The 17,409-nt window shown below is 45.2% G+C and overlaps 1 protein-coding gene across 1 annotated transcript in view; it reads right to left on the bottom strand.

The window, feature by feature from the left end:
• Window positions 1–17,409, bottom strand: part of LOC137892557 (neurocan core protein-like) — a 34,744-nt gene that overhangs the window by 1,645 nt on the left and 15,690 nt on the right. Inside the window, exons 5-18 of the mRNA XM_068737802.1 lie at window positions 16,739–16,913; window positions 15,935–16,062; window positions 15,266–15,550; window positions 14,566–14,709; window positions 14,348–14,434; window positions 14,099–14,256; window positions 13,836–13,998; window positions 10,521–11,627; window positions 7,082–7,198; window positions 3,514–3,627; window positions 2,022–2,073; window positions 1,723–1,829; window positions 1,352–1,434; window positions 742–886 (exon numbers count right to left, since the gene is read on the bottom strand). Coding sequence (XP_068593903.1) covers window positions 742–886; window positions 1,352–1,434; window positions 1,723–1,829; window positions 2,022–2,073; window positions 3,514–3,627; window positions 7,082–7,198; window positions 10,521–11,627; window positions 13,836–13,998; window positions 14,099–14,256; window positions 14,348–14,434; window positions 14,566–14,709; window positions 15,266–15,550; window positions 15,935–16,062; window positions 16,739–16,913 — 2,865 coding nt within the window. The remainder of the gene's footprint in view (window positions 1–741; window positions 887–1,351; window positions 1,435–1,722; window positions 1,830–2,021; window positions 2,074–3,513; window positions 3,628–7,081; window positions 7,199–10,520; window positions 11,628–13,835; window positions 13,999–14,098; window positions 14,257–14,347; window positions 14,435–14,565; window positions 14,710–15,265; window positions 15,551–15,934; window positions 16,063–16,738; window positions 16,914–17,409) is intronic.

The following is a 17,409-nucleotide window of genomic DNA, read 5'->3' as shown; positions in this document are numbered from 1 at the left end:
ACCAAATTCAATATTGCAGGTGTGCTTTGCCTCTAGATGGCAGCCTTGTTGCTGTATCTGCATGTGAGTGGAGGAGAGGCCAGGAGGAGGTGACGGGGAACGCAGCCAAGCCTCAGGGCCATGAGGCAGCAGTCAGACACTTCATCCTTCTCCCCGTGTCCTCCTCCATCCTCCTCCATTCTTTTCTAACCGCTGACCGTCCTCCCTTTCTCCAGCGTGTTCCAGTCTTAAGCTTTCTCTTTGCATCCTACGAGCTCTCGCGGCATTCGAGTCGGCCGAGCCGGGTCACAGAGGGAAGGTGTGGGAGACTATTAGGAAAACTTGGCAAGCCGGCTTATTTCATATTTGTGGACAAACGCAGTAATTGGCAATAACTGCAACTAACGGTTCTGCTGTCTGGACAAGTGTAAGAGAGCCCGAGGGAGAGTCGGCAATAAAGAGAAGATTGAGATTGATATTGCTCTCGAAAATCAATACAGGTTTGAGACTGACTCACAATCTTCACTTAAGTTTGTAAGGTTTTTTTTGGAGCATCTGCGGCTGTGACCTTTTAAGCAGGAAAAAGTGCAAATGACCGATCGCTGAATCTTTTGTTACACAAAGAGCACAAGAATGGATGACGAGCAGTGATGACTAACAGGTGGCCGGCTGGTCAGTGACAGAACACAAGCGCAATGTGTGAAGACGGCGCACGTCTCTCCTCCTGAAGTTAGATTTGATGGGAGAGTCACGCTGCAGTACCTGTGCCTTTCTTGCAGATGTAGGGCAGGTTGTAGTTGCAGGGCACGTCGTTCCACTTGCCGTCCTCGTGGGCGATGGTCACCACGCAGTCCTCCCCGCCCGCAAAGAAGTTATCCGGCTGGCTCTCCCTCCAGTTCTCATATACCTGCAGGACGGCAAAAGCAGTTTCTTTCATTTGTCGGCGCCGTCAGAGAGTCTCCAATCTTCTCCCTTGCAGAAGCGATGATGAACACTTTCAGGGGAAGGACATTTGTTGCATTACACATGAGATCTCACAAACCGGGGCGCAGGTGTAATTAAAATGCTAAACATGAAAACAAGTCTCTTACTATGAGCAACGGGTCCTTTATGAACACACATCTTTCTGCAAATGTTAAGACTTCTCTATTAGTGTTTTCCACTGCACTCTTCTCACTGGTTTGAAATACTTAGCTTATCACTAGATTTGTGGGTTTTCTGCTGTCGTTGGAAAGCTGCTCTCTATAAAATCTGATCGATTGTTTTTGAACTTTTAATCAATAATAGCTGATGTAGTTTCTCTAGATGCTAACATCTAGAGAAAGAGTTTGAGATTCTCACATAACGGCACGCTTCAAACGTGATCACTGACCAGATCGTTGCTGTCGGTCCACTGAAAGTCCTCCTCCACTGTGCGGTCATTCAGACCGATCCAGGCGTTGTCGTGACCCAGACCTGTAGAAGACACCAGAACGGCTGTTGATGCGCTGATCTGTTCTTCTTCTCCACCGTCTTTTGTCTGCATTATTTCACGACCGCGTCGTTCTATTTGTGACGTCATGCATCAAATGAACAACTCAGAAAGACTATGGAAATAAGTCCGATGAACTTTTAGTGTTTATCCTAACGCCTCACCTTTGCTACACGAGATGTATGCTGTGTGTTTATTTTATTTAAACATTTGGTATTCAAGTGTCTTGTGTGCGTTACTGCAGCTTGTCTATGACAGAAGTACACACACACCGTTGATAAACTCCTGCTCAGTAGCCGAGACGACGCTGCTGAGGTGAGCGCTGTGCTCTCTGCAGTCTTTCTCTGCATCCTCCCAGGTGTGTCTGTGGGTGAAGTACCTGTGGGACGGCGGAAGCGGATATGAAAATGCATATTTCACAAGACGAGTTTAAATGGTACAGAGCGCCGCGGCGAGTGTATGAGGAATAACTCCGGGGTGTAAAGGAGTAACGCAGACAGATGAGGCACCTGTGGTTGCAGTTAAAGATATCTACTCTAACAGCAGAGACCGTTTTTTCATCATTCTCTACCTGTAGCAGTGGCCGTGGAACTTCCTCCAACCGTGCTCGCAACCTTCTACGTCTGAAAAGTTGAAGAGGGAAAAAAAGAGAAGACGTGAGAGAAGCTAAGATCATTTCTTGAAGGACGCAGTGAAAGAGCAGGAGCACACAGTGAGATAAATGCTCTGAATAAGCTGGGAGGAGAGGGGGAGCTCTGACTCTACCCAGCGCTGCATCCCCTTCGGCAAATAAAGACACAAATATATGACTCCAGCGTCTCGAGAGGCTAAATACACGAGCTAATTATACAGACTCGCTTTCAATTCACAACGCATGTGGCCCTCTCTCTGCACTATTAGTATTCATTAATAGCATCAAAGCCAGTGGATTAATTTATAACAGCAAAGGTTAGATATTCATTCATTCTCATTACTAGTGCATGGCACGCACACGCGCACACACACACACACACACACACACACACACACACACACACACACAGGAGAGCATATCTGGAGCTGGAGGAGGCTGAAACAGTGAGGTGATGAATCAGCGCTTATGTGCATGCTGGTTTGAGTGTGGGGTATGGGGGGGGGGGGGGGGAGTCTTTGCCTCATGCTGGTGAAACTAGACTGCATCTTTTCTGTTGTTATTATGGGATGCCGTAGGCCTCTTTGATTTCCTCACACCGATCCTGATTTACCTACTTCGATATCAGATTACCTGCATCAAACTATTTCACCCCCAGCAGGTTCACTGCTAGCTTAGCTTAGCTTAGCTTAGCATGATTTATACTTCTCAAACAAAGCCATGTTGTTCGCCTGCTTGTTTTCTCTGCCTCCCCGCTTTTAGTTAAGACTTTTATTCAAGTTCTCCTTTACTTAGCTTAGCATAAAGGCCGCTACAGGAGGAACCAGCTAGGCCGAAAAATACACCAACCAGCACCAGTAAAGCTCACTGACATTATATCTCAGCAACACAGCGAATCAGCGTGGTTCCCAAAATGTCAAACCTTTATATATTGTCTTCTCTGCCCTTTTTAATGTCCCTCTTTCCCATTTTCTTTATTTGACAAAGAACTTTTTTATCTTCTATTTGATCCATTTTAGGGAAGCGAGAGAACTCCACCGGGCGTCTTTAAATGACACACACTCCATTCTACAGGTACAGCGATAATCTCTAACCACAAAACAAGTGTTACTATCACACCGAACACTTCACACTTGCTTGGAAAACAGTGTGTTGTGCCTGCAGAGTTTCAGTCATTATCTGTCATCCTGCAGACACACACACACACACACACACACACACACACACACACACACACACACACACACACACACACACACATCTTTGTGATGTTGTGTCATGACGTACAGCTGTAACAGAGACGCTGCACACCGATCGAGGTTATTTTCACCAGCTCAGTTTGCAACAAAACATTTTACTGCAAGATGACGGAGAATCTTGCGGCTGCACATGCGGTGTGCAGGATTTGTTGACGCAGTGTTCTCATTCTCACCTTTCTCACAGGCGTCTCCTCCATAGCTGGGCAGGCAAAGGCAGAGGAATGAATCAATCTTGTCGATGCAAGTGCCTCCGTTTTCACATGGCTCAGACTGGCAGTCATCAACATCTGTGGAAAAGGGAGAAGAAAAAAAAAAGCAGCGAGGGTTGCACATCTCATTAGAGTTCAAGTTAACAGGATGTATCCTGCTGATCACGTTCTTCATGAGGAGAAAAAAAAAACCTCTTTGGTCCTGACTTTGAACGGTGAAATTGTCCATTTTGGGAAGTACAGTATCCTACTGTAATTCAAACAGAGTGTGAGGAGAATACAGACAACCTAATCGCCTTTACTTTCCTTATTTGTCCTCATTCTCTCAGTGAAGAAGACACTCTAAAAGCACTTCAAGCGTTATTACGTCCTTCATGCATTTACAGTAAGGAGCGTAAGGCTGACTTGATGTTTGTCTAATCTCTTCTTTTGTCTCCTGTCCTTTGTCTCCGTTTACAAAAAGGCTGCATGAGGGAGAAATAGCACTTTGCATTGCTTTTCCTTTCGAGCGGTTATAAATTTGGTGGACTATAGTCAGCAGAGAGGAGGAACCTGACCAGAGGATTTAGGTTTGAGCCCCCAGTTTGGCAGCCGTCCACAATGCAGAAGAAGCAAAGACAGATGCCAGCTCCAGGGCTGCTGTGTTACAAAAAAAAAAACACAAGAAAGAGGAACACCTCCTCACAGGGATCAATAGAGTATCACTTCATCATTGTAAACAGAGAGCACGTCATTTTCTCTCACCACTGTGGTTTTTTTGGACCCATAATAATAGACCTCAGGACTGCAGAAATCTATTAAAACTAACAGCAGGAGAGCAAACAGAAGCTCCTTATACATGTGAGTCAGTGAGTCAGTGGCTGTAAAGAGCTAAACGTGTCAGACGGATCATACTAGACTGACCTTTAGCCTCGTGACATATCGGTTTCAGAGCGTTGTCACTACACACACTGAGCTTTGGCTGCAATAAGCCGTAGTTTGTGATCTGAACTAAGTTGTGGTTTATCAATAAAGCATGTTTCAGGGTACAAGTGGGGCGAATTAAGTTTGTTTTTAATCTTTTCTAATCTTCTAATCCAATTAGTTTGAGTTTGAACTTTTGCTTTAAAATGTTTAATGTTTGATCTAACTTTAATCCGGCAGATATAGGAAGTGAAACCAGTGGTTTATGCTAATGAGTTTCTCTCAGCAGGTTTGAAGTTGAGCAATCGATTAAGCAATGTTGTTTGTCCGTGAGATCATAGCAACTTAAGAAGATAAGAAGCCGCAGAGTTTGTGCTTTCCCCGCTGAAGGAGTAGTCTTCGTTGACATCTTGGTTCATTGTTTTAAATCACTGAAAGACACTTTCACTGTGGCGTCACAATGTGGCATTAAATAGACCTCATATTTACCAAAAACACAGACGTACCAACGTCATTTATTAGAGATGAAACGAACCCATGTGGGTAGAACTCAAGTCAAACTGTGAATTTAATCTCCACGAGAGAGAATTCATCTGAAAATAATCGAGAAGTGTAGAGTTTGGATATCCTGCAAAGTAATGGAAAAGTTTATTTTTTCTCAACGCATGAGAAAACAAGAACATGTAATTCCTCAAACGTGTCATAAAACAAATACCTAAACCCAGCTTCTAATGGTAAAGTTGTGATATGAATATGAACAAAGCTAATGAGGTCTCAGTGTGTTCGCTCATCGTTAAACACACGCCACCACCTCTCTCCTTTAGAATCAGTCCAGCTCTTTGTTGTTCGACGTGACCGGTCTGATCCCTTCGTCCCTCTCATCCATTATGCAGAGGAGAAGCTGCTCCTCAGAGAGATAATACTGCACATTCTGCAAATCCATAACAAAGCCCTCCAGCATAGCCACACATCAGCTGCCGGCTGTCAGCTCAATTGTCTGTTTCTCCATCCGTCCATCTTTCTGTGACACTGAGCAGATACAACTTAACACGAAGTAAATTAGTAGTAGAGCCCAAGACGGTTTTAAATATACATATGTATATGTACATACATATATATATATATATATATATATATATATATATATATATATATATATATGTATATGTACATACATATATAGTTTTTAGTTTTCTTTGTTTCTCCTGAAGTAGAGGACGGTTTGTTGTATAAGCTTGTAGCTTCTTGACCTCTGCTGTCACACTTTTTATGATATGGATATGGACTTTGTGAAGTCTTATGTGTGAGCTAATAAAACAAAACAATGTGTTACTGTATGTGTTTCACGTATTACATTCCCCGAGAAGGTCATGTTTTCATTTTTTTTTTTATTTGTTTGTTTGTTAGCAGGGTTATGGGAAAAACACTGACCCGACTTTCATGAGACTTGGTCGAGTGTAGCGCAGAATCACGGGTCTTACACAAACTACAGACCTTTAGAAGAGTCACAGCACAAAAAGCATTACTGACAATAAACAAGTTCTCCTATGAAAAAGGCCTTTCAAGCCCAGTCCTGAGAAGATGTCGAGTAAGGAGAAGTGAATACATCATGGGCCTTTAGATCAGGGAACATTATTTCAACAAGAAGTACTGACAGTCTGTGTGTGCAGTTATGTGAGAGTTAGATTTCTCTGCAGCTGTGTTTCAGGTCCACTGTTGGGCAGATGATTGCATTGTAAACCACAGAAACACCATCTTCTGGCGTTAAAGCCGGGTCACATGTGTTGCATGTCATGTGACACTGTCTCTCCAGTCATGTCCTGTCTGAGTCTATTTTATTAACCATCCAACAACAGGCAGAGGAGCACAAGAGGCTTTCCACTTCAGCGACAATGAGCCAAATGTGATTCTCTTTACTTTTGCTCTATGCTTTTGGTGCCCATAATATTTTGTTTACATGCTCCAGCCAAACAGATAGGAGGAACAACAGGGGAATCAGCCCGAAGACAGAGGGAGGAGAGGAAATTGCATGTAGATAAAGAGGAATTGATCAGGACGATTTTGAGTCTAGATTCTGTCAGTCCCTCTTTGTCCTGCAGTTCATGCAGGTCACACCTGGTTTTGTGTTTGCTGGCCCTGACCTCCTGTAGTGAAATGAATCTTATCTCTAACCTCTAAAGGTGTAGCCACAAACAACAGTGATCGGCGCCTCTCAGCCATCCTTGTACCTGGACAACGATGCATTTTCTCTGCTGTTAGTCGCTCCTTCTGTCAGCAACACATCATCAAACTCTATGAACGGATTTCTGTGACGTTTGTTGGGCTTAAAGGCCGTCGGGTGAGGAGCAATTCATTTATTTTTGTAAAAAAAATCCTTAACCTTTAGGGGGACAAGAAATCAATTAAGCTCAAAAATTCAACTGACTGACTTTGACCCCAGCCCCCCTCACTGTGACGCACAGCTCGACCTTTGACCTTCCAGTAGGCTATTGGACAGCCTTACGTCAATATGTATTTAGGCAGGGCTGACTTTATCGTGACTATGTGTGGATACTTGCATGTGTGTGTGTGTGCTTGTGTGGGATGTGTGCAGTGTGTGTGTGTGTGTGTGTGTGTGAGCATCACTAACCAATCTCACAGTTCTCCCCAGTGTATCCTTGTGGGCAGTAGCAGCTGTAGCCCGTTCCCTGCGGAAGGCACTTTCCTCCGTGCAGACATGGGTCTGTCACGCAGGGATCCACCTCGTCTGCAGGAGACAGACGGACGGAGGGAGGGAGGGAGGGAGGGAGGGAGGGAGGAGGGAGGAGGGGGATGTTGGGATTCAAAACAAGGGGGTTGATTAGTGATACTGTACAGGAGAATGCTTTTCCTGCGTGTAAATGTGATTTAAAACACGTGCGTCGAAGCTCACCGGCTGAATAAAGCTTAAATATTTATGCCCATGGCTCTGAACTCGGATGGCTTTAACGCAATTTTCCGCTCTCACCACTTCTGGGATTTTTCAATAAAAATGAAAAAAAAGGCATGACTCAGAAAAAAAAACCTTGTTTTCCACCATTTGCAGCTTAGTCAAAACCATCGGCTATAACACACAAGCATATCCATTTCACACTCTGTCTCTATTCAAAGGGATCAGAAGCCAGAGAGCCTCAACCTCGCCATCCCCTCACAGCCACAGTTGTCATGGCTACCATATGGAAAGCGAGGCCTTGGCTCACTCCGCCGAGCGTAGCGGGCAGCGTGAGAACTTCAGACATTAGCCGTCCTCAACAGAGACGAGCAGACCTCCCGCTGAGAGCCTCGGCCCCGCCATTCACCCCCTAAATGTGTGCGTGTGTGGTCTCCTTCCACAATTACACATTTCCATATCAATTGACACCACTACCACGTGTTCCTCCCCTGAGCCGCTCATTATGGCAACTTAAGGTCTTTGAAAACCACCACTCGTTCATCCCTGGCCGCAAAAAGCTCTGCTGTGGGAGTCTTTGTTCTGCCAGCTCTCTCTCTGACACTGAGCACCGCTTAGGAGGGGGTGGTGTGTGTGTGTGTGTGTGTGTGTGTGTGTGTGAGGTAGGCAGTGTGTATGTGCGTAGGTTTGTGTGTTTGTGTTTACACAGTATACGATGAGCAAAAATGAGGCAGACATGGAAAGCTCACATCCTCTGAGTTATCATGATGCCGGCTGCTGTGTTGGGGCGAAATAAATGTTCAAGGATGAAAAAATAATAATAAAAAAAAGCAGGGTTTTCAATCAAAAGAGCAAGATTTCTCAATGGCGTCCATAGATTTATGTTCAGTTCTGCCAGCCAATCCTCTGCTCCTGGTTTGAATTCTGCTGAAGTCAGGCGCTGAACCCAGCCATGCATTTCATTTAGTGCACATCAGTCCAGGCCGAAGCGCACTCGCACCCTCCGCGTCAGTCAAGGTCATGGCACGCCTCGACAAATCCCAACTGTTATGACAAGCAGATTTACTACAGCATGTGTGTGTGTGTGTGTGTGTGTGTGTGTGTGTGAAAGATAAACTCTGTGCGATTGGCCGTTCATTAAAGCGAGTGGTGCAGAAAAAAATCAATAGAAGTCGGTAGAAGGAGTTGACGGAGTGGACTGTCCCTCGCTTCGCACAGCGACCGAAACCACCGGCACAAACGGCGACAATAAGCTTCGGCTACGGCTAAATCCAGCTGATGTGTTCACAGAAACAGCACAGGAAGATGAGGAGAGGCAGAGGCAACGTTGGGATAGCTCCAAGTATTAATCCACACATCACACGCAGCCTTTGCTTTGAGTAATAAAAGCTACAGACACGGTGGAGACGTGGTTCACTTTGGAAATGTGATTTTCGGATAAGCACTTGAAACCTCACAGGTGGCGTTGGCATTTCTGTGAGGTCAGGGAAGCACGAAGAGGAAGGTGGAAACAAGAAACCGTCTGCAATTTAAGTGTAACAGAGAGATGATTGTGGTAAAAATCGGTTTAAAAAAGATCAGAAAATGGAAAGAAAGGCGAGTGCATTGTGTGTTGACTCCGTGTGCGTCTGAATGTGTTTGTTTTCGCTTTGATCAATTTGCTTTCCTGAAGGTCCTCGAATCTAACCTGAGGCTTCTTTCTGTTCTGTCCTCATTGATTTAACTGACTGATGAAGTTCTCCTTGATCCAGTCAGGAGAGAAAATACTGACCACCACCATCAAACCCAACCACAAGGGACTGGACTAGAGACGAGAGAGAGAGATGGAGAGAGAGAGAGAGAGAGAGAGAGAGAGAGAGAGAGATGGAGAGAGAGACGGAGAGAGAGAGAGAGAGAGAGAGAGAGAGATGGAGAGAGAGACAGAGAGACAGAGAGAGAGAGAGAGAGAGAGAGAGAGAGAGAGACAGAGAGAGAGATGGTGGTAGAATCTCGAGTGCATTCATCCTCTTCTCCTGTTTGTGTAGCAAAGACATCTCCGTGTGTTAGTGTGTTTATGGCCGTCTGCTGCATGACTCCAGGGTGTCGGCCGATCAATCAACCCTCATACTGTACACCAGAAGCCCAGATGGTTGCCCTCGGCTTCTTGTCGATACAGTTTACAGCTGTTTTCCACCCTCATGCTCCTCACATCCCGAGCGGGCAGCTCAGCCACGTCTGCCACAGATTCAAAAGGAGTAAAATAAATCACCATAAAAACCCCCCCCCCTGTGATAGGATGATGGCCGCCAGGTGAGGGGATGTTCTCTGTGTGAGCTCTCATTATCAAGGAAAAAAAAAAAGCAAACCAGGTGGGCAGCCAGGAGCTTCACTGGAGAATACAGAGCTGCAGACTTAATCAACAGACTGTGTGGATGTGGTCTCTGCTGCTGGTGGGAATAAAAGGTGTGTAGCCAAGGGAATAAACACCGAGTTCTTCAGAATAAATATGCCAGTGGCGAAGTCAGGGGAGGAAATGAAAAGGCAATATTAAAGAAGACTTACATATTTACAACTTAGGTCTTATTTACATCTGCCTTCATTTCCTATCAGCTATGACAGTGAGCCTACCAAAGTAATCCCTGAGACACGTGTGAGTGCGAGCAAGCAAGAAACCCCAACAGTCGCATGATCAATGCATCGTTACACGCGGAGGCCGTGACAAATAAACACAAACGAAAACAGTTTTCAATCAAATGTTCTAATAGATTCGCAGGGGACCGACTAGCTAGACCCCACTGATCCATCAGAACAGTCTGTCTGAGGTAGACTGTTGGACAGCCGGAGCCACCGTAAGCTACCGAGTGAATTTGGGTTTCCTCTGGTGAACGGTTACGCAGTGAATGTTTCAAGGGCATTTACTGTGAAAGGAAAGAACGGAGGGAATGGAATAAGCACAGTGTGATTTGTAGATGCCCTTATTCGTGGTGAAAATCAGTAGCCATCTTAGACTTCAAGTCCAGTCTTTGCAGTGAAGCCATGTGGTTTAAACATTCTTACTATTGGCAATAATAAAGCTTATAAAATCAAAATTGTGTTTTGTGTAGAATAATATCGATTAATCACAATGAAGATTCAGATACATGGATGACAACACATCTGAAAACAGGCATACAAGGCTAACCTGTTGGGCTGAGATTTATGGTACTGATGTTGACTCCGCCTCTGCTGCTCTCCTCCTCCATGTTGCCAGGTAACAGGGCCCCTGACCCCACAGCGTGAGACCAAGCAGGCTCCTCCACATCTCGGGGTCCCGACAGTGATGGAGGACGATCCAGAGAGCTGTTCAGCAGCGCTTTCTCCACTGGGATCCAGTGGGACGATGTCAGGGTCTTCGTGGAGCTGTCCTGGACGTCTGAGCGAGTCGATGGAGCCGGGTCTCCCAATCCGGCAGTTTGAAATGGGGAACGGGGGGACGATGGTGAGGTTGAGAGGGATGGGGTTTGGGAATTGGATGAAGGGGAGGAGGAAGATGGACTAGACGGGGATGGGGATGGTTGGGAGGACGAGGGAGATGGGGACACAGTGACAGAGGACAAAGGTGATGGAGATGAGGAGAGGGATTGGCGTGGATCTGGTGAGCTTGACGGGGATGGCATTTTTTCCGGAGAGGTGGACGTAGATAAGTCAGCCCTTTCCGACCCAGTTGTGGTCATCACTGTGAGCTCCAGAGGACCAGCAGTAGTAGTGGTAGAAGTGGTGGTGGTGGACTGTCCCTTCCTGTGACCTCTGTCTCTAGATCGTTCTCTGGATCTTTCTCTTGGTTTGCTTGTTCCAGCCAGTCGGCGTGAAACTTGTATCTCCCCTTTTGCTTCTGCGCCAGTGATTTCTCCGCTCCCCTCGTCTTCTCCTTTCCCTTTATCCTCTCCTCTCCCCTTCTCTTCTCCCCTGCTCCTGTCCTCCCCTCTGTTCTTCTTCCCCCTTCCTCTGCCTCCTCTACCGCTGCCTCTGGAGGTCACCGTCTCCTCCCTCTTGTCACCCGGCTGGGTTGCGGTCGCTGATTCAACACGGACCTGCGTCTCCCCTTTGGATGAGGTGATTCCGGGTGCAGAGCTGGAGGCGGCGGACGTGTGCGTATCTGAAGTCTCCCAGCTCTTGGTGCTCTCTGTAGTCATAGAGTTACTGGAGGCGGCCGAAGTAGATGCCAGACGAGTGGGAGATTCTTCACTGGCTGGTGGAGGGTTTTCACTTGTGGAGCTGCTGAACCATGAACTGCCCCAGGAAAACAAACCTGCAGAGGACACAAAACAAATAAAGAAAGGAAAGAACGAGTGAAGTCAGGGGTCCAATTGTTCCCGACAGAGAGAATAGTGCAAAAAAAACAAAGCCAAGAGTGACTAACACAGAGAAAATCTTCTTATGGATTCACTTTGTTTTGCCAAAAACAAACACTTCTGAGCTGATCTTCCTCTATCGCTGCACCGGCGCCGTCTACACTTCAATAGGATCAGTCAGCTAGCAACCCTCTGTTCACACGGTAAGGAACAAGATTTAAAATAATTTAAAAAAATATGTTTCTTCCTGTAATCTCAGGCACGTTTGACTTAATGGAACTGTTTATTTAAAACAGCCACTGTTAACGAACACGAATGAACAAATGACAAAGAGAAAACAGGCGTGGGTGAAGGTCTAAAACCTCTCTGCACACACATGGAGTCAGGAGAAACAGAGTGAAACTAAAGACCACCACAGCCTCAGAATTAAATCAACTACTCTGTAACACAGTTCTAACAAACACTACATGGATGCCCGCCATTTGGAAACCACTGTCATCCTCATAGAGTCACATACTGACAAACCTGCTGCACCCAGAGACGGGAACCAGGAGTTCAGTTTGATTTTTCCATCATCTCTCTCTTTGAAAGAAACCTGAATTGATAGAAAACTTTTCTAGATGTTTATTGATTATTTTTTTCGGGTTTGGCAAGGGTTAGTGGGCACCAGGTCTCGGTTGGTAAACCTTAAGTGGACGCTCCGGCGGTTTAGGATTTAGTAGCTCGGAGATGTAGACGGGGCTCGGCCAAGGAGTCTCTTATAAGAGATTAAAATAATCTTAAATCAGTCCTGAACTTGACTGGCGGCCAATGCAGCAAGGCTGGGAGTGATGTGAGCTCCACAGCCCGTCCTGAAGAGCCCAGCTGCTGCGTTCTGCATGAAGTATGAAGTATGAAGTATAAAATAGTCTTTGATCATTTTGAAACAAATCACCACAGAGTCATGAAATACACATATACTCATTACCTCGTCTCCTCGGGAACTTCTAGCTTTGTTGCTAAGTAATGGTCAGTTCAAAAATACAAAAAGTATACTTAATAAAATAATACGATTATAATCATACTAAATGTCCTGCTCATTTGGGTATGAGTAATTCCTACAATTATGCAAATTACCTTTCTTATCAAGCTGAACAGATAAATATCAATGTTTATACCGGCATTTGCTTGTGTTACCATTTCATGAGACCTAGAGCTAATCCAATTAAAAGTCAAATTCATTTTTTAGGCGTTGACTTTAGTGCTCGTATGGCAGAATGATGCTCAGTTCACACAAGACGCCGCACACCTCTTCATTTTATTTAATTATGCCTTAAGGAGTGCTTTTAGTATTTCATTTTAGCATTCATATTTCTAGTTATTAAATCATTATTGTACTATTCCAATGACCAGTCACAGTTAAAAGAACAGACATTTTTAAAACACTATTTGTATCGTATCCCGATATGAGGGAAATCACAGCTGGAGCTCGTCAGCTGTCACACCTGTGGCTTTCCTCGTTCCTCCATTTTGTGCCTCGCTCCTCCGGCTCGTGACCCGGAAATCATTCTCAGTCCCAATTCCTAAAATCCATCTTGAGGAGCGAGGAGGCTTGCAGGGGGCAATAAGTGAGGAAACACAAGCGCATCCTTTATGGAAGTTTTGTATATATCTATATAGACACAATGTATGTTGCTTTTCATACAACAAAAGGAGGTGATGCTGGACTCGCTCCTGCTGTTCTCCTCACTGCGAGGCGTCTGCTCTCCCAGTTACGCCTTATTCATTCTGTGTTCCTCTAATGAACTTCATTCCTGGGGCTTCTCTGTACTGTAATTAATGTACCATCCTGTTGTGTTTCCCCCAACATCACAGACCAATTACTGCCTCAGCAGCAATATGTTCACAACGCTGTTCGTGCTCATGAACATACACTGCCGTCAAGCCCGGTTGCTTTATAACTCAAATTGTGTGACAACGTTCCTCTCCGGACTGCTTACTGTGCTAATAATAAGATGCATTGTTTCATGTTAACACTGGAAAAGTTAAAACATGTAGAATACTCAAAGATGTCAGTTGTGTCCACTGAGTTGCCTTAATTTCTGTTTGCTGTTATCCTCTGTTCAGAGATGTCTTCCCTCATACGCTCTCTCAGGGGACCATGTAAGTTATATAAGTCCACTCACTTGGTGACGCTGCACTGGATGAATTTGAAACGTCATCCATCTTTTTGGTGGCCATCTCGTCTTCCTCTGCCTGTCTACTTGGTGCTCGGGTTCCTTCCTCATCTCCAGTCCCTGCCAGGTAGTTCCAAGGCTTCCAAATGGACTTGACAATCTTTGAGATCACCTTCAAAATGAAAAAAAGTGGACGCACAGAACGTTAGCTGACCCAGTGACGCTGCTCCCGTTTGTTACATCTCAGAATAAAAGCGAGAACCGGGACCGACCTTCTTGTCAGCAGGGGTGGGGTCGACCGGCGGTCGGAGAAACTCCTCAGAGTCGGGGCCAGGCTCCAGCGGCTCTCCCCAGTCTAAGAGCTTCTGTCCTGGGATCAGCTGGAGGGTCACAAATGACCCCGAAGACTCTGAGGACCAGGGGTCTGAGGCTGAGGACGCAATCAGTCGGATTATAAGCAAAAATCGACATTCCGTATCGATCAATACGTATAATTAACCAATATTAGAAAGCAGCCTCACATGCATCAGTGCTGACGGAGGTCTCGTCTTCTAGTTCAACCAGTCCGGTCCAGTTCGATGGTGAAACATCACCGGCGTCTGTGGACCCTGCAAGGATGTGTTTGCAAAAGCACAGCTATTGTCAGTACAGTCGTACTGTGTTTACTGATGGTTGATCCTGTGATGAATCAGCTGCTTCCTGCTGCTACAGATCTGCTAAACGTAAACAAATGTAAAACCTTCGGTAGTGGCGGTTTGCTGTGTGGTGACATCTGGACCGGCCGTCCTCGTGGAGTCGGGGTCACCTAAGCCTGCGAGGTAGCTCCAGGGCTTCCACAGGGAGGTGTAGATCTGAAAGATGGAGCCTGAATTCTCCACCTTACCTGGGGACAAGAGTTGAGGAGATTTGCTCGTTCACAGGGCTGTTGCTGAAGGAGCTTAAGAAGTTGGACTAAAAAGTTTCCTGTGTTTTCATTTTGCAGAAATTGGCCGACATCAGTCGACAAGCTGAGCTTCTAGATTTTTAACTTTGACTCATCCTGTTCTTTCTCTCTGTCTCTCTCTCTCGATCCAGCAGACAAACATGTGACCGTGTGATGGATCACATGGATAAGAAATTATTGTTGCCATAGCTACAACAGTGCCAATGACATTTACTTTATTTGCACTCAAAGCTTCCACAGTTACATCAACACCTCTGTTAAGAGTGTATAAGGATTATTATGAGTCCAAGGATATTTAAAAAAATTAAATATTGATATCATGTGAGTAACACACATATGATGATATAATGTAAATACTGCAGCACCTCTTAAATCATACATATTACAGTTATGTTCACAGAGTCTCTCTCCACCTCCCTACACTGTACTTTGAGTGTAATTCATTCATGATATATATCTATATATATATATCATATATATAGATATCTTAAGGTACCTCTGTAGCAGTACACGTCATACAGCGTGGTGCTCCTGTCCGCAGTGCTGTTGGGTGCGACGGTGTGGACTCCTGGCCGGCTCGCTCCACAGTCCGGGCGAGGCCGGGTCATCGGGTAGCGCACGCTGCCGTCAGACAACCAGCCCGGAGCGCAGCTGTCCAGGCCGGCCTTCCAGGCCAGATAAAGCTGTCCCACTGTGGCCAGCTGTCCCCCGAGGGACACGCAGCGGTCTGAGGCCGACGGCAGAGACAGCCGGCCCGGCACCGCGGAGTGAAAGACTTCACCTGGAGACACGAGAGACACGAGAGACATGAACTCGTCTGTCGGATTTCTAAAAAGAACAATGGGTTGAGTACTGAAACTACATGTAATTATGATGGTATGTAAAGGATAAGGATGGTGATATTATGTCTGTGTTACATACTGTAGTTATGTAGACATACATCTTTAAAAACACAACAAATGTATATAGTTTCATGTTTTTAAAAGGCTTGATTTTAAGCAAAGGTTTCTCAACCTGGGATTAATATACATTAGCTGCAAAATGAAGTTTCTTTGTCTTTTCACTTTATTGAATGTTTAAAATAATGAAAAGATTCTCAGCTGTCCTTTAATATTGCAGCAGAATGTGTGTGTGTGTGTGTGTGTGTGTGTGGGGGTGTGTTTACCATCCAGTTCTTTTGCAAAACAGTACACATCAAACAGTTCTTTGGGGTCCCTCTTCCCATAATTCCTCACTCCAGCTGAGTACTCCTTGTGTCCATAGCAACCAAGCACTGGCAACTGGACCGAGTAGCTGTGAAGAAAACCACGTGGTTTAATAATAATAATAATAATAATAATAATACATGATGGGAATGAACCTTTTACTTCACTAATTATAGCAAATAAGTGACTCGGTCTTGTGGACATTATCTCGGCTCACATGTCGAAGCGTTTGTTCTCATTATCAAGACTTTAAATGTCAGTTAAGAATAAATTCAAATTAGCAATCTCTTTTAAAGGGCAAGAGATTCAAATAAATTGAAATACAAATCAGCAGCAAATATACAACAGCGGTGAAAAGAAGAACATGAATCTGACGCAGATGAAGCTACTAAACAGAAGAACTGAATGTTAGTTGAGACAGTAGACAAAACAAAGCAAATGTCTTCATATTAGAGAATTAACAGGCATAATAAAAATATATAGCAGCTTCCAAAATAGTCCTGAAACTGGTTGTTTAATCGATTAGTCAGTTGACAAATTTGATAATCGATAAATCATCAAAGTAAGTTTGTCTTTTTGGCAAATAGACTAATTTGCTTTCTTTGCTGAGATCAAGTGAGACTTGATACCATTCTAGGTCTTTGTGTCCAAACATCCTGCAGGTGGATCAATACTGACTGTAACTACAGCGGGACTCTCAACACCTAGTGAGCAACCGGGGCGATGGGACAAACAGAAGCAAGCTGTCGAACGTCTCTCCTCACCGGACAGTCTGGTCATACAGCCAGCCGGCCGCACAGCTGGCGAAGCCGTCGTAGTGCGCCGCCCACAGCTGGGCCGGTGTGGCCATCTCAGCCGAGTTCTCCTGGCAGACCCGCCGAGCGTCGGCAAACGAGAGGGCGTACCTGGAGCCGGGAGCCTGGTAGTGAAACACCACACCTGCACAGGTACACACAGGGGACACGTGGCGAGACGGACACACCGACGAGTTTAAAAGCAATACACCAGCGGGAGGTGATCGGTGAGCGCGTCGTCGTGGCCACAAACAGATCGATCTAATGCTCTGAGAGTTTCAGCTGGAATTTCACAGACGGGAACACAGAAAAGTGATCATTGGTATTCAGCCTAAACTCTTTAATTAGAAGAATTACACAATCACTCAAGTGGAAAACTAGATAAAAAAAACAACAACAACACAGAAAGCAGCAGCTACATTAATTAAGTCAGTCATTTTGATATTGATATGCTGAATCAATGTTATTAATGTTTAATTAAATAGAAAAGCTGAGAAAGGTTGGCAGTGCTCCTTGTTCTCAAGCTGGCATTATCTCTGTGACATTAGCACAACAATCCTGGAACGCAACAAAAACACAGAAATCAATTAAGTCAGAACAAACTTTGAAGTTGTTCGTGTGAACGCTGCTCGGTCCGTCGG

Source organism: Cebidichthys violaceus, unplaced genomic scaffold, assembly GCF_023349555.1.
Source record: "Cebidichthys violaceus isolate CVI_PGR_0920_01 unplaced genomic scaffold, fCebVio1.0.p SCAF_8, whole genome shotgun sequence".
NCBI classification, from domain to species: Eukaryota; Metazoa; Chordata; class Actinopteri; order Perciformes; family Stichaeidae; genus Cebidichthys; species Cebidichthys violaceus.
This window is presented reverse-complemented; position numbering and strand designations above follow the sequence as displayed.